At 40.9% G+C, this 24110-nt stretch overlaps 1 protein-coding gene across 1 annotated transcript in view; it reads right to left on the bottom strand.

Moving 5' to 3' along the window:
* HUNK (hormonally up-regulated Neu-associated kinase) overlaps positions 1-24110 on the bottom strand; it is an 81653-nt gene that overhangs the window by 39882 nt on the left and 17661 nt on the right. The window contains exon 2 of the mRNA XM_044980440.1: positions 7189-7481. Coding sequence (XP_044836375.1) covers positions 7189-7481 — 293 coding nt within the window. The remainder of the gene's footprint in view (positions 1-7188; positions 7482-24110) is intronic.

Raw genomic sequence — 24110 nt, 5'->3', positions numbered from 1 at the left:
TGGAAGTTAAAAGGAAGTTTTAGGATTAAGACAAAGTATGAGTGAGAAAGAGGTAAGATTTTTAAAAAGGAGAGAGAGAATTGCTAGATGAAATGAAAGCTGAAAATCAGTGAAAAGCAGGCAAAACGCCCACAGAAGGAATAAAAAAGCCACAAAGGTAATTAAAATAATAAGATAAATGAGTGAAAGAATAGAAAGACTAAAAATACATACAACTAAAGACATGTAAAAGAAATAAAGTTTAAGAAAAATAAAAAAAGATAAAGTAAAAGTGTCACAGACAGAGAGAAAAACAAAGTAGCTAAAAATAGACAGGCTGTACCTTAGAGTGCAGTCAGACCTGGTTAATCCATGCTGTTTACCCATATGTCTGCATTCTCAACAGATTTCCCGGTAAGTGGTAACTGAGCTAGTAGTCCATGGTAACTGATCTAGTAGTCCATATGTACCACTAATTTGTTAATCTGAAAGTTTTTTAAAATGCAGCACTGTGAACTAGATCGGTATACTTCTACTTAGGGCTTGCTTTCACTAGTGTTTCAAGTGTAGACACTACCTACGCCAACAGGAGGGGTTCTCCCATCACTGTAGTTAATCCACTTCCCCAAGAGCAGTAGCCAGGTTGGTGAAAGAATTCTTCCATTGACCTACCACTGTCTACACGGGGACTTAGGTTGGCTTAACTACATCGCTCAGGGGAGTGGATTTTTCATATTCCTGAGTGACATAGCTGGGTCAAACTAATTTTCTAGTGCAGACTAGCCCTTACCTGGTGAACAACTCAGCATTTCAACAGTGGAAATGATTATTGCCTTTTTTTATACCTGAGAGCCATTCTATTTATTTTTAATCGTTCTTTGAAATAAAGAACAAAACCTCAAACCAGTAAAATCAGAAACCAAAGCAACACCCACCTCCCTGTCAAATCAAGCCATAACCTCGCAATTATTTTTGCTTTCAGGGATGTGGACTCTGAGCGTGTGAATGAGTAAGCCCACTCTGTGTACAATGTTCCTGTTCAATATGCATGGAGGAGGTGCATACACACCCTTGGGATCAGTCTTTTTGACAACAATATAGCAAATCTGGAGAGGGGTACGTTTGGAGAATATTTTAAAGGAATATTGTCAATAGAAAGTGGTAGTAACAGCGGTAAGGTCCCCTTTTTGTCCCTATAGTCTGTTTATATTTCTAAGAGGTAGTTCCCAAGAATGATTTTTTCATTAATATTCCATTTTAGATTATTATAAGCATATCGCTTTTAAAAAGTGATTGAAGTGAGTGGGGTTTTACCTAAGGACACACTGGATCAGGCCCAGTGAGTGCATGTTTCTTTTTTTAACCTCAGGGGATGAACCCAAAAGCAACAGCAAAATGACTCTTTAAAAACATCCAGCTTATTATCTACCAGCAAGTGAACTTTGGCTCCAATTAGTTAGAAACACTTTTCCCACCAAGTAAATTATGTCTGAGGTGCTGCAAGAGGAAGCAGAGTACCCCAGAGGAGCCTTGTCTACACTACATCTTTTTGCTGGAAAATGTCCCACCATTGCATACGCTGTATCAGTGTTAGCATTAACACAGACAAGGCACCCGCCAGCATTTATACCACACAGACCTGCTCTGAGCAGGGTTAGATAACATGGTGCTTAAGGCTCCAGGCAGTCTCTGGCATTTGACCTATGATGCTTCAATGGAGCTGAAGCGGTGTTAGTAATGATGGGAAATTTTTCAGGAAAAGAGCCACACAGTGAGTGTGGGGCCCTTTCCTAGCAGAGAGAGCACTTACAGAATAGAATATTAGTGAATGAATAGGTCAGTGCCTTGGGAGAGGTGGAGTTGACATGCTATTTATCTCATTTTGATCACAGCTGGTTTTATGCCTGGCTTGGGCTCACCCTGCAGGAGCAGGATTGACTGTTAATGCACTGAAATTTCTGTATTGTTTTCTTTTTTGCTCTGCTCTGTTCATTCTGTTTTGAGTGAATGTGTGTATCCAAATTATATCTTCAGTTGAGAAAGTTCATGATAATTCATTTGAACTGACGACACTCATAGCTGTATTTGTAAGAGAGAGTAGGAAAACATATTGTGCTGATTTACAGAAAATAAAAAACAAAAATAAAAACAAACACACATCTAATCGACTCTGACTAAGGATGCTTTTAAAATGGCCAAGCCACATAGCGCATATACAACTTACGCAGGGACACAGAAACCAATCTGGCCCTCATTGAAATCAATGGGACTACCCAGAGTGAGTAAAGTTAAGCACATGCAGAAATCTTTCCAAGATCAAGGCCCTAGGTCAATGTTGCAATTTTTGTGACTTTCGCAATTTTGGCATGAGTTTCACACTTTTTGGTGTGTCCCTTAAAGTCCAGGTTCCTGGCGTGGTGGCATAAGACTACAGGAAAATATCAGTTTTCATGTTTTGGTTTGTTTGTTTTTCCACAAAAGTAAGTTTCCAGCCTTCATGAGTGAAAAGCTTGAACACATGACCTGGGTGAATCCTAAAGGTTCAGAAACCAGGAGACTAAGTAAAAGAACCCAACATTCTTTTTTTAAATCTCCTGATTTTGCAGGGGCTGAGTCAACACTTGGTGCTGGCTGTACTGCTAGTTACTAAGGTCTAGAAATGGTAAGACCTTCAGCACAGACCAAGCTCTATTACTGTAATACAGAGAAACAGAGTATATTTATAGTTTCCTGCGCTGTGAAACTATGAACATGCTGTTGTCATTCCCCGTTTTTGAAAATATGTTTCCCTCTTTTGATTTTTTGTTTGTTTGTTTCATGCATAACTTTAGGGCCCGCTTTTGAAACGCTTATTCCAGCCAGTAGTTCAAGTCTTTAGTTGGGCAGCTTAAAATAAGTTTATAAATATCCACTACCATTTCCGGTGTCACACAGCAAACCTGAGGCTTCTTTTGCATTTTGCATTTTATTTTTATGATAGGTGGGGGGCAGGGAGTCAATGTGTTTGCTGGAAGTCAATGTTTTGTTATCAGCAGGCAACTGCAAAGCAGCAGTGATGGTGGATGCATCCTGCATTACATTCTCCATCACAAAATAAGAAAAGAACCAACCCAACACTAATTCACCCACCCTCAACCACTTTATAGCCACAAGAAGAGCTGGAGGTGAAATAGACAGCAGATTGCATGGATTCAGTTATAATGCTTATGTACATTCCAAAGAGACCATTTTTGTTACCAAACAATATTCATTGGGCCCAAGACCATTGAAGTCAATGTGGTAGTATCAGTGTAAGTGAAAAGGGAATTTGGACTGACATCCTTAAAGCAATGCTTAGTTTGTTAATGACATTGTGCTCCAACAGAGAATGACTAATGGTAACTTTGAAATATACCATAAAATAGAATGATAAACCAGCTTTGCATTTCAAAAGGAGACATTCTTCTCTAGTGCAAAGATCTGTCATAAATATTACACCAGCCACCAGACTACTTGCACTTAAAATTAATAGGATAAAAGTTATCAAAGCTAACACATCAAGCAAGGGGTGTCAATGCACGAATCTTATGATGTCCTAAACGACTGAATCCTAGGACACCACCTTCATTCTTTTCAATGTGCTTTTTGTTGGGAGGAGGTGGTGGGGAGAGAGAAGGAGACGGTAGATGAAAATATATAGATACTCCTATCCATATATATTTCTCTTTTCTCCAACAGTTCTGATCTTTTTTAATTGCACAATCCTAACAGAAGGTATGAATATATTTCCATGAAGAAAAAAGATAGAAAAAACAGGGTATACAGAAAGCTATCTTTGCTCCCAATACATTATTAAATTCCTTTCTTTGACATTCTGACAGTAATTGCACTGAATAGGATTGAATTTTGTTAAAATTACTTTAAAAAGGTTGTTGAGAATTTCCTGTGGGATGCTGTTGCAAGCACCCAGGCTTTCACTTCATTTTCTTTGTTGTCCTTACGCTCCCAAGGGATTTAATGTTCATCCTGGTTTTTGACAGCATGAAGGCCTGTGTAAACACCCTCTGAAAAGAGAAAGCTTCACCATATACTGCCATTTGGGTTTGTTTTCTTCTGTCAGAGGGAAAGATAAAGATTCCTATCTGAGTCATATTTGAGCTTGCTACTTGCACAATTTTAACAACCAACCAGCTCTTCTCATCATAACAATGATCTACATTTTTAAAAAAATGTTATATTTAGGGTATATATTATCTTGTATTCCAGTAGTGGCTACAGAGTTCTCAATGCTGGCTACACCTTTAGGAAAAGACAGCCCCTGCACTGAGGAGTTTACCTTCTACATCCTTCACAGTCAGTATTGGCCTCAGAAAGGTCTAGGAAGGCATGTGTCTATGGCAACCTACATCACTTACAATACATATACACAAGCAATTTACTTATCTCTAAAATAAATGAGGCTGCTTGGAGTTTCTGAATTATAAACTGTTTGCATGTCACTATACTCTTAAAAGACACATTTCCTTTGAATTCAGGGTCCCATATCTGATCCTGAGATCAGAGTGATTTCTCACCATACCAAGACTTTATTATAATGAGTGGAGCTGGGTAAATAATATCCATCAGATAGCTTAGCTGAGTTTCATTATAATATTTCAAATATGTTATTTAACTAATTTTTTTCACCCAGCTTGCACAACCAGGAAGATAATTTGTGAGTATATTCAGTGAATAATTTAGCTGACAAATTTGGTGAATTTTGGAACAAAATATTCAACAATTTACTTATTTTCTTTAAATGCCCATCTCCATTCAAGAGGATGAATGATCAAAAGAACCAGTTCTGAAAGGGGCACCAACAATGTCAGCCCACATGAGACCCCAGCGGCTGTGTTTTCTTTATCAAACAGGGAATGTGAACACCCACAGATCACAGAATAGATTTGAGTGCTGCTATTTTTGAAACGGTTTTAAAAATAACAACAACAACAAGAGAATATTGTCATTGCATTCAGGGTGAGAATGAATCAGACTTCCGCACTGATTCTTTCTTTCTTTCTTTTTTTTTAATGCTACTGATTGAGCAGTCTATTTTCAGAGCTTCTATAGCCCAAAGCCCAGTAGGCTGAAGGACAACTCCAGAGGCAGCTATTAGCATTTCTCTTTCTTATGCAAACAGAGATCCAATGCAACAAATTCTAATTATCCTTCCAGTGGGCTTTCTTGTCTCTTTATGATACTCCAAGTATCACATTCGTAATGGAAGACAAGATATTGAATGGTTAAGCCTCCATAGAAAATACTTACAACTATACTGACTGATCCTGCCACATTGTATCAGTCAAGCAGGTTTGGACTTGGTCACTACTTGGATAGGAGACTTCCAAGGAAAAGCTATGGGCAGTATTGTGGTATTAGTAATGCAATAGGTGGCACTTTTTCTTCTAAGTTAATACTAGACTAACATCATGAGACAGATCGTGCCCTCCAACCTCTGCGTGTGCGTCCATGCATGGAGCTCAGCCCCTCCGTGTAGATGGGAATTTGGGTGGTTCCAGGGCAGCTCCCCCACTTTCCCCAGCACCTATGGAGAGTTCTCTGTGCAGAAGAGTCCTCCTCCTTCCCATGAAACCTGTCTGGAAAAGTTAATATACCCCAGGTCATATCTCCCCTCTTTGGGGGCGCTGCAGCCAGATGGTGCATAGCAGCATGACTCCCTTTGATGTGTGCTGGTGAGGAGCTGAGAGAGGGGAGATGAGGCCAGAGCCACCACTGGGGCTCTGCATGGATAACCAGGGCCTCCCATGAATCCTTGAGATCAGCCAGGTTTTGGAGCAGTAAAGGGACACAAGGGGGACACAAGAGGGGCACACAAACCCCTCCCCCTCAGAAAAAGATAACACCGGAATCTCAGTGAGGAAATCCTTGCAGTTTTCCTCGCCCAAAGCCCCCACCTGAGACTTTTATCTTTGAAGGGCACAATGTGGACCTCAATGTGGTGTGAAGGGACACTGTGCTGCCTCAATTCCTGCCCAAAATCAAGGCCCAGACCATGTGTGGCACTTTTTGCAAAGGTAATGGCAACACTCCATGTCATGGCTCTATTTCAACTTGAGTCAGTACATTCAATTTACCTAATTGTTGCAATGGAACCAGTAGAAGAAATAATTTTTCCCACACTTATTTATATTACAGTAGTGCTAGAAACTCCAGCTGAGATCAGCCCCCATTGTGCCGAATGCTGCATACACACAGCCCCAAAGAGATTGCAATATAAATAGACAGGACAGAAAACAAGTGGGAGAAAGGAATTATACTTATTCCCCTTTTGACAGGTGGATAACTGAAACCCACAAAAACTAGGCCCAGATCCTCTTAGGAGCCCATGTACCTTGGAGGACCTGGGCCTAAGTGACTTGCCCATGGTCACACAGGAAATCTGAGGCAGAGCCAAGAATTGAACCCATTTGTATGTATATATAACAAGATCATCCTTCTTCTCTAGTACTGCTCTGCTCAATTCTTGCAATGCTCCTGCCATGCCAATTCTAGATTTATCCTCAGAAGAGATTGTGACATGGACTGAAATGTGCCAAGTTCTGTGCTTTGCTTCGATTTTTAAATCATGTGGCAGTTTTGGGAAGCAACACAATCTAATGGAGTGAAAGTAGGAACCAGGAACTACCATGTTCTAATTCAGTTCTAACTACCAGCTTAATAAAAACAACAAAGAGGCCTTGTGACACCTTAGAGACTAACAAATTTATTGGGCATAAGCTTTTGTGGGCTAGAACCCACTTCATCAGATGTGAGACTTTGGGCAAGTCAGTTGACCTCTGTGTTGCAGTTTCTCCATCTTTAAAGTGAGACTATACCTATCTACCTTCAGAGATGGCTGGAAGACAAGTTATGTTTGTTCAGTGCTTCGAAGATGCAAAGCTCTAGATATAAAGAGTAGAAGTAGGGCTCTGCTTCAGCAAAGCACGTGCATAACTTTTAGTGTCTGAAATCAATGAGACTACTCGTGCTTACTTAAGTTGCACACATACTTAAGAACTTTGCTGGGGCTCAAGTGGACAGATGTTCACTATTGTCTAGGATAAGAACATCAATATTAGCCACAAACCTGAACAGAAAATGTTATATCAAAGTTTAAAAAAATAATAAATATATAAATTATCATTTAAATGCTCCTGAGTAAATTCTCACAGGCAGCTCTTTCTACCTTACCTGTGAACCACCCCGGCCCGATGAAGATGCTCCACTGCTAGAATAAGCTGCCTGATATATTTGCGTGCTTCATGCTCTTCCAGTCTTTTTTTCTCATAGATCTTGTGCATTAGATTGCCCCCAGGGCACAGCTCCATGACAAGGTAGTAGCTGTTTTCAGTTTCCAATATATCCAGCAGCTGAGCTATGTTGGGATGTCGGATCATTTGCTGGATCTGCCCCTCACGTCTCAGATTCTTGGTGACGTAGGTGTCCTTCTTGGCTCTCTTCTTGTCAATAACTTTCACTGCCACCTGATAAGAAACAAAGGAGGCATGGTTGACATCATACACACCAATGATTTATCAGCTCTGACCTTGTACAAATAACCTCAAAATAAATCAAGGGATGTAAGTACCAACTGATAAGCTGTTTGGGGCACAACAGCCGAGCACAGAGAAATAGCTGTTCTTTTCTTGCACTGAGACCTAATTCCTTTCCCAGCCCCTTGTATGGAATGACAGACAAAAGTTGTTGCAAAGATATGGATATCAAAGGGGCGAAAACACTTCTGTTAAGCAAACTTGAATGCTTAGTCTGAACATGCTATACTTGGTCTTCTTCTTGCTATTTGCTCAGAAGTTTTTGATGATGAGATTTACATGCAACCATGAATGTGACCTTTGTATGTGATTTAGACATGCATATGGCATTGAGCTTATGTTTTGAGATGTCACGATTCCAGCACAAGTTTCTTAAAAGTTAACCGAACAGGGAAGCGTAGCATGTTATGTATTACCAAAAATAAATAAATAAATAAATAAATAAATAAGAGCACCGCTTCCAGCCTCTGGTCAACCTGAACAATCTCTTTAAAAACATACACTTAAAAACACTCTCTCCATTACCTCCACAACACAATAACCACTTGCGTCTTCCAGGAACAAAGGCATTGGATTCATTCTATGATGCCATTGTTTTACACATCGAGAGGCACTGGTTCTAGTTATTGTGTTGGCAGGTTCATTAAACAGTCTGTAGTAAAAACACAGTCACCCCTTTCGTTGCTTCGTGGTTTTAGATATTTATTTAATTCCTAAGCTTTCCCATTTAGACATGATGCTGCAGACTTCCAGTCATTAGCACCAGCCAATGATTGAACAACATATATCAGCTGAAGAACAAAAGGCTATGCTCAGTCCTTCCCTCCTGTTCTACATTTCCCCTGCAACAACAGGAGTCCTTTTAACTCATGCACTGAAATCGAGGAGCTCACTAACCATTTCTACTGTGACACTTGTTAACTTTTCAGACACAGGAAAAAAGAGCTTCGTCTTGTTGCATGACAACGAATTTTATACATTGGTTATTTGAAAGGTTCCTGTCTACATAGGGCCAAATTCAGGCTAGCGGGTGGAATGTGCATATCTACCCTCAAAGTGGCATACATAGCTGCTCCGCAAACAGCATTATTGCGTGCCTGTATCTGAGTCGCAAGCAACTCTGTGTGCACTACCCTTGCCTTATTTATTCCCATTAAGAGCAGAAATAATTAATGCAGGACAAATATCTGAGTTTTACTGGACTAGTCATTAATCCAGACAGTAATGGTAGTGAAAATGATCTTCCTTCTGCCTCCAGCTTAGCAGGCAACTATGTCCATCCCTCCTCCTGGATGATGATCTAGCCACAGTAATTCATACTTTCAACTGCCTGCCAACTAAATTATTTTAACTCATGGTAGTTGGGGCTGATGATTAAGACAAGAAGTAAACTGTACCTTATACGGATCTCATAAGATCACTTTCCTACCTGGAAACAGTGCCAAGAACATATCCTCCAGTGGCTCCTGGTTTGCTTCCAGTGTCAATCCAAAGCACTAGTATAAATATTCTCAACAGGCTGGGACCCTACACAGAAGTCACCTCTCTGTTCACAAACTATCAAGACTGCTGCATTCAGGGCGAACGAGAGGCAGGGGAAGCCGGTACAAATTACCGGGGCCTGGTGGTCCGGAAGGAGGCCTGGGGCCCGGCTTCTCTGGCTTTGTCGGCCCTGTTTAGCCGGTCCGCCCTTGCTGGGGGCCCTGCAAAACATTTTTCACCGGGGCCCGAACCCGCTCTTGGCGGCCCTGGCTGCCTCCCTCTGAGATGATGCAGCTAACGAGTTAACCGTGCCCAAAATGAAGCTCTCAAGAACTGAAAATAACATAGTCAAAGGGGTTCATTTGTGAAACCAACTGCTGGAAGAGGTATGGATAAGCCAAAGTCTAACCATTGTTAGAGTATATTTCAAGACATGCAAAGGCATTTCTGCACTAACCAAAGACAGGGAATGACAACAGCAAGATGGCACAAACTAGAAATATATACCATACCTGGGAGAGACAAATATTAAAGTCCACTAGGGACTACTATGCGAATTTTAATTACTGTATTTGGCAGTCAGATACTATAATGATGGATCACTTATAAATGCCTAAGATATCTTAAAACTTTCTTTCTCTGGATCAGCATATGGCTTATAATTTCAGCCAGTGGTTCTGTTGGTTCCCAGTCAACTGCTATGTGTTTTGCTTGTGGGGAAGACTTCTCTGCATTGTTTTACTTAAGTATGTGTGTGATCCAGGGACCTCTTGGTGCCAACTGACAGAGGGCATCGGGTGCATGGGGGTTGCAGGGATCCTCTAGTATCTACGTAGTAGTTCACCAAAGAATGTCACATAAGGTCTCCAATGAAAGCCTGACACACTGCTCCTCATAATCATTGAGAAATATATGTACAGATAATATGTAAGGAGTTATGTCTATATACTGAAAATTATGTTCTTAAGGTCTGTGACTTGGGGCTGGTCACCAAAAGGTGAGAAACAGGTTTCTTTCAGGCATGATGTGTTTATGTATCTGTCTAAATGCAAATTGACTATTGTTTGCTTCACAATAAACACCTATTTACTGTCTGAGCAAAATGCTAAGCAGGTGATTGCAAAGTCTCCAAGGGAGAGTCTAGACAGGCAAACACAAGCAACAGGGACAACTCTGTTTGCAAGTAATGACAATGGATTTTTGGACTATAACGGTAGGGACAGAGACACATTCTGGATCTTTCCCTTGAGGAGGCAAAAGGACAGTGTGCTTGTTTCATGAACAGAAGATCACAGCCAAGCCTGGCTGTAATACACTGGAAAGATTTGGGGTGAGCTTTTGCTCTCTATGACAGGACAATGTCTTGTTAGTTGAGTTTAGGCTCTAGAAAGTGTGTTATGATTTGATTTTATATGTAACTCTTTGTTTCTAATATTTCTGCTTATCATTTGAATCTCTGTTCTTTATTAAATATAATGTATTCTTGCTTCCTCTATAATCAAATCTAAGTGCTGTGTGTTAAGTGGAGCTGGAGTCTACCGTGTAACTGGTAAGCTGTGGAATACTGTATTTTTGCGAACAGAGGACCAGTGCATACTGTGAGTGTTCTGGGGATCAGAGGCTGGCCACTCCAGGGAGATGCTCAGAGGCCTCAGGGCTTGGAGTGTGCCTATTGTAGACCTGCAAAGAGAGAACAGGGCCTACAGAGGCCTGGAAGCCAGTGCTTGTGTTGACCGTGGCTGGTGAAGTTGAGGAACTGATCCACAGCAGGCACAGACAAAGCTTCCTCACACAAAGGTCAGGTGGTAGTGATATGCTTCACACAACCCAAGAAGTGTCACAATGTGTTACAAACATTTTCGCAAATGCTTTCTACTACCTATTGCTCTCACTCACTTGTGAAGACCGTATCTTTCCTGGAGCTCCAGAAAACATTACTTAGCATACATTACTTCCACATTAGGAGTGGGTGGTGGTAAGGTGTATGTAATTGTAGTGGGGGAATGCTTTATTGTTACAAGGGTTTTTTTCTCTGCATACTAGGGCATATGTGGTAGGAACCATAGGGGCCTTCACACCATATAATAATAATGGATATTAAAAAAATGCTTATTTTAATCTTGAAGAAAAAAATAGAAATAGGAATTTGTTGCATTCTGCCTTATTCAGAAAGAGCTCTAAGCCCATTTCTTAAAGCCAATGCCCTCTAGGTTGGTTCTCATTCTATGCTATGATAAATAAATGCTTTGTTAGATTAGAAACATGGAAATTGCTTGTAATTCTATTAAATCACATCATTAGCCTCACATTAATGAAATAAGCAGACAAAAGGTTAAATTAATGAACTTTTTTTGAGGGGGCGGAGGGGGAATGCTATGATCTGGGAGTTTTACAACAAAAATAGATCCAAAAAGGACCTGACTACTGTTCTCACAGCCAAAATTCCCATTGAATTCAAGTTCATAAGAAACGGAAGAACTAAGCACTAAGAGTTTGACTTATTCAGAAATAATTACTGACTTTTAATTATCTGGATAAATTATTCAGGTCGGAGGCTGGCTTTTAAAAACATAGTTGAATTAATACCTTTGATATAAAGATACAGTGAAGCAATAAACACAAGACAGCTTCACAGGTGAAACATACAGCATAGGACTGTGGCAACACTCCCATAAATGTCTGGAAGCTACACTCCTGACTAGTCACATTAAAGAAAAATCATTTCATTGTAAGGTAAGATAACAACAGGGAAATCAGATCTGAACAACTTTTAAAAGCCTGCGGTGATTCACCAAGAAATCAGTATGTTCTCTACCTAAGGAGATAAGAGCAATAACACAAAGGCTAGTGTAAACTATTCAAACAGCAAACTATTAGAGTTATTCAGCTAAGGACAAACAAATTCATTGATACAGAAAGATTATTTGCTGGTTTGTATCATACCAGCAGGAAACATTACTGAAACATGCTGCAGAAGAAGAAAAAAAAAGATGCTGGTATTTTTCATAATTGAAAGATACAAAGTATTAACCACATGGAACATAAATCTGTTGTCTGAGGTGTATTGTGAATCATCTTTCACTCATACCAATAAGTCATCCCTAATTCATTGAATATAAAGGCACATTGCTGAGCACATGTGTATCTCCCACATTCACTATATTTGCTAGGGGGAGGCAGGGAAAGTCATGTGAACGTGCGACTCCCAGACAGCACTTGGCCATGTTCTTTCACTTTTATCTAGGAATTTGGGCCCTGATCCTGCACCATTGAAATGAATAGGAGCTTTGCCACTGACTTCAACAGGTGCTGGATCAGACCCTTGGTATGACTGCACACCACCTATTCAAATGTTGTTTTAAGTCCATCCCTTCATTCTGGGCCATCTTTCCCCTCATTTAAGTCCTATCAGCTTCATCCCATCCCATCCACACTACTTGCATTTGGCCTGTAATGTAAGAGTCTAACAGCCAGGGCTGATGTACAGCACACAAGGGAGGCACTGGCAGCTTTGTTTCAGTAACACCCACACACAGGTGAAAGAAAAAGAGAAAGACATAAGTTAAGAATAAGGAGGACCTGAGTCACCCAGCCCTGAGGAAACTACCATTTCTATGCAGCACTGTTTTCTCTCTTGGCTGGGGAGAGAGTGCATCCTGTTTCCTAGCACCAAGTTACTGAAAAGGGCACCAGAGAAATACCTACATATTATGGTGCTTTTGGTATTAGATGCTTCCATTTTTTCCCCTTGGTTTGGTTTGCCCCTGGCATGAGGCCTCCCTGCTAGCTCATTGTAAAGAACATTAGGCCAAGCAAGCCCCATCCATTTCTCCCTCCCCTCTGCACAAGTGGAAGTCCAGTCCACTCTAAACAGTGACACCCCCCCACACCCTCTGCCCACCCCAGCCAGAGGCTGCTAGAACACCTTCCTGCCCAGGGGCCAGGTTCCGTGCCCAGGGCATACACCTACTTCAGCAGGGAGGGGAAAGAGAAGACATACATCAGAGACGCTCTGTAGAGGAAGTGGGAAAAGGAGATGTGGGGAAGAGATTCAAGAAAGAGAAAAGGAGACTCAGGATGGGAATAGGGAAAATACAAATGGCACAGACTAGGAGGAAGAAGGTGGCAGGATTTATAACTCCGCGAGAAGGAAAGCAGGCCCACAGGGTAAAATACACACAAGCTGAGTGAACAGGCTTTGTGCAGCAAAGGGGGGTTGCAGGGACAGAATCCATCTCTCTGACAATAGAGGTTCTGCAGCCCTCTTGCGGATGCTATTACAACTTCTGGGCTAAAGCAGGGGACCCCCAATACCTACAGAACCCCTACCTGGAGGGGTATGGCTAGTGCAGGGGTTCTCAAACTGGGAGTTGTGACCCCTCAGGGGGTCACAAGGTTATTACATGGGGGGAGGGGGTCACAAACTGTTAGCTTCCACTCCCAAACCTCGCTTTGCCTCCAGCATTTATAATAGTGTTAAATACAAAAAAAGTGTTTTTAATTTACAAGGGGTGGAGGGGTGGGGGTTGCACTCATAGGTTTGCTGTGTGAGAGATCACCAATACAAAAGTTTGAGAAACACTGGGCTAGTGGATGTGTGTAATTGTGACCCCAGATGCCCCATGCCTCCACGCTGGCACCCATCACCTGGTAGGATACTTTTCAGATACGTGTTTTAACATTTCCTAAAGATCCACTGAAATGGGGCGAGAGCAGGACTGCTCTAACAGCCATTTGGAGGATACACATCTAACATCTGGAATCCAGTGCAGGCTGGTGCAGGGATTGGTAAAAAAGAAAAGAAAAGAAATGACCATATGGACTGTCCAGAAACCTCTGTATTTAAATAAGCCTGCACACACTTAAAAAGAAATAACAACAGACTAAAATGCGTACCTACCCTAGCATCATCTGGGTATTTTCCTATAAAGGTTCTAGCTCTTTTGTCTCATTCTATCTAGCCCATTCCTTGTTTTTATTGCCCCTTTTCACTTTATTCTTTTTTCCTATGTTGCTCTCCTTCCTGTGTTTCCTTCCTTTCCTAAATGAAAGACGCCGATTGGTGCAGGGGCTCTGCAAGGGTCCCCTTCCATTAGGTAGGTTGTTTTTGTATTATGTTCTCTATATAAAATAGCAAATGTTCCTCTCTCCCCCGACATCCTCATATTGTACCATGTAAAAGAAAACTGAAGGACCAAACTCTGCTCTCCGTTAAACCAGGGAGAATCTGGAATTATCGTATTCACTACAATGGGGTTACTCCATATTTATCTCAATATAAATAAGTAGAATACGGCCCTACATATTCACCTACACCGTTCCCCCCCACGCTGCAAACCTCACCCACCTATAAAGAAAAAGGCATTTGCTACAGATATTAGCTAAATATCAAAACAAATTTAGGGCTTCAAAATCTGCTCAGGGAAGGTCTCTCATTTTATTTATTTGCTCTCGCAAACTTTAGACTGGGAGCTTTCTGAAACAGAGACTGTCTTTGTGTTGCATGCACAGTGCCTACCACAAAGAAGCCCTGATCATAGTCCTTAAGCTGTATCACAGCAGAAATGATAATAAATAATAAAGCAAGAGATTAAAGTGAATCGGTAGAAACAGTAGTTCTTGACATCCCACACTTCACTTCTGGTTAAATCTTTGCCATGTAAATAAACAAATGGTTTAGGTTACTGTGTGTTTTGAGATACACAGATGAGTAACAGGCCTTATTTGGGTTTCAGTTTCCCAGAATTATATTGTTAGAATCACTCCCTTTCCTGAAGTTTGTTCTGTGGCAAATTCTGCTTATCTGGATTGTGGCAATAAAATATTGTGTTGAGTGTGTATTGAGGATGGTGTGTAGTGGGAAAGGAAGGGGTCAAATTAATCCCTAGCCTAACTGGTCCTATTGACGCCAATGGAGTTATATATCAGGGACAAACTTGGCACAAAAGTTCCTCATCAGAAATGCTCCTCTTTGGTCATATCTAAACGCCACACAACAGTTGTAGTAAAGATAGCACTGAGTATGCCTGAAATGGAAGCGCTCTCACAGCTTCCTTTGTCTCCAGTGTATGTGTCTGGAAAGGAGAATAAAGGTTTTATTTCCTCCCTGCCTTCTCTTTCCTCCCAACCCAATCTCCCAAAGTGTGGAATGCTCCTGGGCAAATGATATTCCTGGGGGAATGCCTTCTCCTACAGACAGGTCTTGCATTTAGATCTGAAAGCAGTCAGGCTCTGATCTCCCCTAATCAAGTGTTCCACATCCAGTGCCCAGCTGCAAAAAATGCTTTGCCCCTACATCAGAGCATCTTGTCTTGGGACAGTCTAGAGTCCAATAAGAGAGTCTTATCCTGGGCCAGTCTCATTGTTTCCTGATTGAAATCCCAGCGCAGAATCTACCAGGTTGCGAGGGAAGCATGCTGCCCGGATCAGGTACTGTCCTCTGACACCAACCCAAAGCCCAGCAGTTGAGCTTTTACACAGTGTTGGAGAGGAGGAACTTCCATGTGCTCACCGGATGTATGCCAGGAAACCGTTCCCTCTCCCCTCTTTCTGGGTGCGCCAGCCACTGTCATATCTGGCTATTGTTTGCTCCCTTCCTTTAGAATCAAAGAGCGAATGGGGGGACAATCGGAGCCAAAAAGTTGTGCTTCTGTTATTGAAGACAAATATTTTCTGGGACAGTACAAATGCACAGAGCTAATTAGGTATTTTCCTAACTGTTCTATGCTAACATGAAAGCAATATAGCTCTGTTAGACAAGGGGCTCACTCTTATTTAGAGACAGATTTTTCTTTAAACCACTTCTTTGTAAACACCCCATGATGCTAGCAACTTGCTACTAGAAAATTTGTATTCTTTCTGCCTAAACCTCAGTCCTATTCCAATAAGTAATTCAAGTCATGGCATCTCTGAAATGTCCTGCTGGTGGGAAACCAAATGTTGGATCCCATCACAAAGTAGGATGCTAACCAAACAAAAAAAAAAGTTTTAAAAAAAAGAAGACAAGCTCACTGCAGAGTTGATATTCAAATACATATAAAATTGCTAGAAGGCATTAATACTTTTAGCAGCTAAAGCTTTATCTGAGATGTTTTTACATTAAAAATGCCAATTCCTCTATATAACTTTCCATGACAAGCCTCAAAGACTTTCTTCAGTTAAGACACAATATCATTCTATTGAATAAGTAAGTGGAACCTCTTATAAAATATTCCAGTGGCTGGTCAGTAACACACTGCACTAGCACATGGGAAAACCAGGTTTGGTTGTCAGACAGGAAGGTGTAATGCACATCAATGGAAGCAAATCCTACTGGCTGCAGAACACAAAATCCCTGGAGGGACTGGCCATGAGGCTGGGATCACGGTGTAGTGGATAGGGTCTGAGGTGAGATGCTTCAGAATCTCCCTTTACCAAAAGAAAACCAGTTGCACACTTAGGCCCTGATCCTATAAGACTTAAGCATATGTGTAACTGTACACTTGAGTAAAAGCACACACATGCATTTGCAGGATAGGGGGCCTAACAATTTAAAGATAATTTTGAATGAATGTCCCCTTTATCCCATACACTTTATCTTATAAGTTCAAATAAGAGTCAAATCCTGCAGTCCTTTACTGAGGCAAGCCTCCCACAGAATTAAGAGGACGGATGCCTTAGTAAGGGCCAAATAAGCATTGTAAGGTTTGGCCCTAAGTAATAAATATAACATGAGAGAAGAAACGTCATGGACGGCAGTTATGGGCTGATGTAGACGTAGCATGGCACCCCCAGATGGTTTATGAGATGCAGAGACTGAACCTAGGTCCTCTAGATCTGAAAGTATGAACATTTACTGCCTGAGGTAAAATACCTAGATCTATAAACTGACTCAAACCTCTATGTAGTCCAGCCCCTAGAGGAAAACAAAGAGGCCCACTGTGTAAGCATGGACTATGTTACATACATTTATGTAAGTTCATCTCCATTTTTATTTTTTAAGATACACATAAAGCATGGATTTGCCCTTTTTTGCCCTGTGTATTTTCTTTGGGTTACATATTTTACATCACCTGTATCTTTGCTTTATATTCAACACTACTTTAACTAAAAAATATCTGACAAAATTTCAGGATAGACTAGTGATTTTGGGTGTCCAACTTGAGACATGTTAAAGAGGCCAAATTTTTAGAATGTAGGATGCTCAGAGCTTTCTGAAAATCAGGACCTTTTAAGGTATCTCAGGTTGGGCACCCAAACACCGAGGCACCCAAATTGACTAGTTGTCACTTTTGAAAACATAGGTCTCTGTTACTTTGATTTTTCTTCAGTAAAATGACTATTGCTTTCAATAAACGAATTAGAAGCATCCAAGGATTAGAAAGTGTCAGCTTCATTAAGTGCTGTATCTTTACCATTTGTTCTAGCAGACTGTTCAGGCTCTGTGGTGTCTTTAGTTATTTGTTTCTTAATGTTGTCTTTCAGATGACAGGTTCCAAGGTCTTAAAAGATAGGTGTGCAGATACAAAGATTTTTCAAGCGAATCTATTACTGAAATTGACCAACATTGCCATTGTTTGAACAAAAAAGAAAATCCTTTCATGTAAGCTGCCAAAATGTGATGAGTGTATATCCAGCTGTGACTGCTCTGTTCTCAAGAGATGGAATTCATAGTTTTGCTGTATCATAGTAAGACTTCTTGCCCCAGGGTCCCAATTCAGTAAGGTACTTAAACACATGCCTAACTTTAAGCACGTGAGTAGGCCCATTGAAATCAATAAGAATACTCATGTGCTTGAAGTCAGGCATGTGCTTAAATATCCTGGGGTTTACAGCACTCAATTCATAGAGCATTATTAACTATTTGTGTCTGTAAATTTTAAAGTGGCATATTTTGTGAATCCCTTTACTACAATTTTCTAAAGGATTTTTTGACCATCCTGCGTAACATCATATTTTCCCTAGCAACAAGTCTCCTTAATAGATGTTAGTGCTTTATGTTGTTGTGCATCCTTCAAGTTATGATTTCTGAGGAAATTGCAGACATTCCTTAAAAGTATCAACAGAAAGTTAACCAACTCTTTATTCACCCTACTTGCAGGTTAGCTGTTCATTTCAAGGAAATCAGAGATAAGCCAGGCCAACAGCAATCTGCAAAAGCAAACTTGTCCACAAGTATAATCACTGTCTGTTTCGCCTCTACTCTGATGGACTGACAAATAACCATGAATATGTGGATCCAATGCAGGAGCAATGAGTTGCAACATTTTGGTGTCATGTAGCCAGTGTATGGCCCAGCAGACTGGAAAGCAGTATTTTGCACTGCTATATTGTAAACCTGGGTATGAGAGGGATGATGTGATTCTCCATGGACGAGTAGGATTTCAAGAGTCATGGAAGAGATCCACTCAGTCTTAGACAGAAAGAAGAAGGTTCCATTGACTTCTCAGTCTCTCCTGGTCAACCAATGAATGGGGTAGCCGTAATGGTATCCCAGTGACATCAGCAAATTTTCACTTCTTAGGTATCTGAGGCTATATACAAGTAGACCAGGGACAAAAATAAACGATAGCCCCATAATGATAGCATAGACTGGATAGGAAATCCTTACAAGCCTGTCAAAACGAGCCTTAAGGTCTGGATTAGGCATAGAGAGGAGAAAATATACACATGAATGTCTGAAACAACATGATTTGCCTGGCAATTTAAAATGTTAATCAAATATCACTCTCCAAATATTGAATATTTTTCAAAGAAGGATTTCTTCCCATACATAAGGTAAAGCTCACATTGCTATAATGCTCTCTGTCACTCAGCAAGAAAACTAGTTGGAGCACAAAGTTTAATCAAGTCAGAGGAAAGGAATTTTCAGGGGCTGTTACACAAATGAATGAGGAGTGATATGTGATCACCGTGGCAGATGGAAAACTTGTTAAGGCAAGTGTGGTCCCTATTCTGTGTTGACCAAACTGATTGCTACACATGACTGGTCATGGGGGAAGCCAGCGTGACAACTGTTACAAAACAGAGGTCTCTTGAGCTAAACATGGCCCTTTTAAGTTGTAAGAACAACATAAAACAGCTATGTCTAAAATACAGCAAAGTGTCGTTTATGCCTTGGTCACAAATGAACTATATCCTACACAGCTGTTTCTGATAAAGTAAAACTTTCCTTTTTAATGCTGACAATTTTGTCTGTCACAGTGAGATGGATGAGGCTCTCAGGTTACATGTGGGGAAACAAAAATGGAGAACTGATACCAGATAATAATGTTGCGTTAACAGCAACCCTTGCATGAGAGCCCCTGCTTATGAATCTTCTAACATCCACATTCATGGACTTGTAATATGTTACACATTAAACTGTCCCAGTTTCACATTTCAGTGATGAAATGCATAACTAGGTATGCAGAAAAGTCAGTGTCCCTCATATAATAAATTGCTTTAATACTGATGTAGTTTTATAGTTTTTCTAGAGGAAAATTTACACTTACCAGAGCCGTAAATGCTTCTGCTTTTCATGCACAGAAGGTTTAAGTCTCAGCACTATTATTTGTGTGGAGTTATAACTTGAGTGACAGAAAGTTCAAAAATGCTGAGAACCAAGAGAAGTGTTTCAAGGCAGCACAATGATTACATATTTTGTCTCCCATAGCTGCATGGATATCACACATAGAAAACCGAATGTGGAAGATTTATATAAAAAAAATACAACAGGCAGATAGTCATGAAACTTTATTTATGTATTACTCTTTTCTATTCTCTTCATTTGGAGACCTTTTCCATAGCAGTAACACTTCTGATCCTATACTAAAACAAAGAACAGCATTACATGATCGAAAACTAAAAACCATATCTAAGGGCAAGGCAAGGGAGTGAAGCATTCATAAAAAAGGGAATCTTTAGTAAATGCAACTTCAGCTTTCTGTTTATTTTTCACAGGTGGTCCTCTTCACAGGCTCTGTAAACCTCTCATAGGATCTTTACTACATTAACCTCCCCTGTAGTGAAGGGAGGGCTAGCCCAGGGATCGGCAACCTTCGGCACATGGTCCACCAGAGTAAGCCCCCTGGCGGGCCGGGCCAGTTTGTTTACCTGCCACGTCAGCAGGTTCAGCCAATCGCAGCTCCCACTGGCCGCAGTTCACTGCTCCATGCCAATGGGGGCTGCGGGAAGCAGCAGCCAGCACTGCTTCCTGCAGCTCCCAGTGGCCTGGAATGGTGAACCGCAGCCACTGGGAGCTGCGATCAGCCGAACCTGTGGACGTGGCAGGTAAACAAACCGGCCCAGCCCGCTAGGGGGCTTACCCTGGCAGGCCGCATGCCGAAGGTTGCCGATCCCTGGGCTAGACTCAGTTCCCTCCATTAAGGGCTGGTCCACACACAGTTTTTGTATTGTTTTAGCGATATCAGTTTAGAACAGGTATAATTAAAGTAGTACAAACCCCCAGTGTGGACACACATTTTTACTATATAAAGTTGCACATACTGAGATCTGTGATTCCAGGAAATATACCAAAATAAGCATTTTCATTCGCTTTATTGGCACATCCTGAACCAGCCAGCTAAAAGAGTCATAAGCTGTAACCCACTGCCCATCGGCAGACAAAATGTTGTTTTGGAAGGTATTAGGGAAAGTGTTTGAGAGAGACACACTACAGTAGTTAGGAGATGGTTCCAACTTTAACCTTTATGACCATACTACCCTCAGCCTTTGCCTGAGGTTGCCACTGATGGGAGGAATAAGAAAGCCAATGTATTTATTTAAAACACTATTTGTTTACTCTCAGAACATTAGATTTCAGCATTTTAATCTTGTTGTTTGTGATTTGATTTCAAATACCAAAAAGTGTTCAATGGAGGTGGACAGAGGCTGTCCAATAGAGCTTTAAATAACCCTAGTACTGAATCTTCCACCACTTCCCATGGGAAATAATTGGACAGGCAAATAAATCGTGCTGTTAAGAAGTATTTGCTGAAGGCCAATGCAAGTTTTCCTTTGCTCTGTTGTATCCATTTATTCCTACTGAAACACCCTCAGACCACCCTGCATAATTCCTCTTCCACCTTGGCACTGACAATCTTCAGATAATTGTAGATATTCCCTTGAAAAACTTGGAGAAGGGTGTAATCAACATAATAACTAACAGTTCATTTTTTTATATTGCTGTTTATACAAAACGTAACTACTCAGTTTTAGATAGACTATTACAATTCACTTGTTACGGGATGGTTTGTCACAACAGTTAAGTGGCTCCTTGACTTAGGAATTTACATCATCCCCCTAAATAATGAAGATAAATGCTATACGCTATTACCTTCTATTTTCCTGCATTTGGGATAACCACATAACTTGCAAATGGCAAAGGGAAGGGGAAATATAAATGAGTTGCTTTATGTCTTCTGAAATGTATGAAGATAAATAGTAGCAACCCACTATTCACCAGTGTAAAAGCAACCTTGGTATAACTTCAAGAGCATATACCAGGGATGAAAAAGACCCATTCTGAGACAAAGAGAGCGGGACACATTTTAATTAACAAGACATTTATATTTAACACATGCCTCCAAAACCAGGCACACAGCTTTACACTTCATTAAAAACGTTAAAAATACAAAGCTTTCAAGAGCAAATACAAGAACCCAGATGTGAGAATCACACAAAAACTTACACCTGGTGTCAATTTAATCTAAACACTGGATATTTCCCTCTATTTGCCACCAATAACAAAAAGTATGATGGTATATATGAAAAGCAAGCACTACTGACGTGCACTGTTAGTGATGCCTTTAAAACTGCTGAATGTAAACTTGAAAGCAGATTATCTCAAGAGGATAAGCAACTGCCACATGTGCATCAATTCAGATCATTGCAGAACATGTGAGAGCTACAGCTGAAAAATATTAAAACAAGCTTCCTGGAAGACAGATTGGAATAGTGAGCAGCCTCTCTGACTATTAAAGACCATTTTACTTACTCCAAATATAAAATATAGAACAACAGGGGGTTAGAGGGAAGAGTTCAGCTTTGTAACAGGCTCCTGTTGAAACTGCTTATTTTCCAGATGAATCCATTACAAGCAGGTGATTACATAAGAAATAATGAACAGGTGATTGCACATCAGCAGCCTGGTGTTTATCCTGCCTTATGTTAAAATCCTTAAATGCTCCATAACATGCATTATGCCACGCTGTGCTGACAAAGTGCCAAATCCTGCCGTCCTCATTCAAGCAAAACTCCTACTGAAGTCACTACAACTTTGACTTAAAATCCTTCCAATTATACTCTAAATAACATTATGTGATAAAGTACAGTATTTCACATTTACATAGGCATTCGTTCAATAATTTAAATAAAAATTACATACAAGAAAACTACATGAAAAGAACATTATTACAACTGCAAAGTCAAGCACTCCAAAGCTAAGCAGAATTAAAATTGTTGGCGAACCTTAATTTGGCCCTCTTGTCCATCTGTGTTATTATACAGTCTTAAATTATACGATCACATAGAATTTGTTCCACAGGATCTCTGCTTCATTCCATGCGCAGAATGGCCAGTCCTCACTTAAAGAGTAGCTGTTCAATATTTTGTTTTAGCCTCAAAGTTTAATGTATACGTGGCCCAACACCACAAATCTTGTTCTAACAACAGAATTATTCATTTCCTCATGGGTTTTTCTGTGGCGCTCATCACTGCAGTAACTGAGTGCTTCACAAACATTTATGTCAGGTATGTGCTTTTTGCAATCCCCTGCCAAATTTCAAGCTCCTGCTCCAAAGAATGGGGTCGCTAGAGCTTTCAAAGAAAAGGTCACCATAATTTACTAACATGGGTCTGGCAAGCTGCTGGGAATACCCAGAGCTGGGAGACCCTGTGCTACCCCTCTCAGCCTCAGTAAGTGGGAGCTTTGCGGCACCTAAACTATGTGACAACTACCTGACACACTTGTCTGCCTTGCCAACAAACGCTTCAGGGCTCTCCCAGCCCTAACCTTGCCTAGCAGATAACCATTAGTGAACTCTAGCCCCCGAGCGCCTCAGAGATGTCGCTCTGCAATGCACAGGCCTTAGCACACTGCAATAACAAAAGAGATTAAGTTTGCTGCTCCTTTAAAGAGACAGAAACAACAACTTGTTGCCTTGACTGGAATTAACAATCACTTCCATACAATCAAAGCACTGGGTTGGAGATAAAAAGTAAAACAAGTTTATTTAATTAAAAAGAGATTGGTTTTAATATGGATTCAAAAATATGGGATAAAGATAGAAAGGGTTACAAAAAAGAACAGTAAATTACACTTTCTAATGGCTAAGACCTAACTTAACAAGCTACAGTCTTTGTAAAAGCTGGTTTCCGCAGCAAATCTTCCTTTTCCAGCAATGGATAACTAGCTTTTGATCAGGAGCTCCACAGGGATTCCGAATGCACTAGTTTTCCATGTCTCCTCAGGTAAAGGATAACTTAGGAGAGGGTCACTCCCCCTCTTTTTATAGTCCTGTAAACCTTTGAAATACATTCTTCTGAAATGTATCCCCAGATAAAGTTCCTTTCCCTGGATGGGTGTGAATGCCATGCTGTCTGGTGTAGACTCCATGCTGTGTAATCCCTCGCTGGGGTACACTAAGCCAGTCAGGCCAGCTGATAATCACTGCCAGAGACCAGGGAGGCAGTTGCTTCCTGATAAACGGATGCTGTTAGGGTCACAAGGGGAAAACAACATATTTTTTCCTAGCCCTGTTCTTACGAAACAGCTGAATCGTTTTGGCTGAAATTTCCCCTCAAAACATCATCCTCGGGCAGGGACCCAGAATGAAAAATGTCATCCCGAACAGTTAAAATAACAGTTCCCAAACTTTTGATGGTCATTTTCCCCCTTATCCCTGACCGTGGCCCTCCCCTGCCCCCCAGAGCCAGAGCCAGGAGCAGGGTCATGGCTCCGGAGGAGTTGGGGGCAGATGCTGGCCCTGGCTTAGCTCCCCGGGATATTCCTCCATGCCCCCCCTGGGGGGAGCACCCCATACTTCGGGGACCTCTGGGTTAAAGTCTGGCAAAGTTCTACACAACTGAAAACAGCATCTCATAATGGAAAGTGTTAGG

This window comes from Mauremys mutica, chromosome 1 (genome assembly GCF_020497125.1).
Source record: "Mauremys mutica isolate MM-2020 ecotype Southern chromosome 1, ASM2049712v1, whole genome shotgun sequence".
Classification (NCBI taxonomy): domain Eukaryota; kingdom Metazoa; phylum Chordata; order Testudines; family Geoemydidae; genus Mauremys; species Mauremys mutica.
This window is presented reverse-complemented; position numbering and strand designations above follow the sequence as displayed.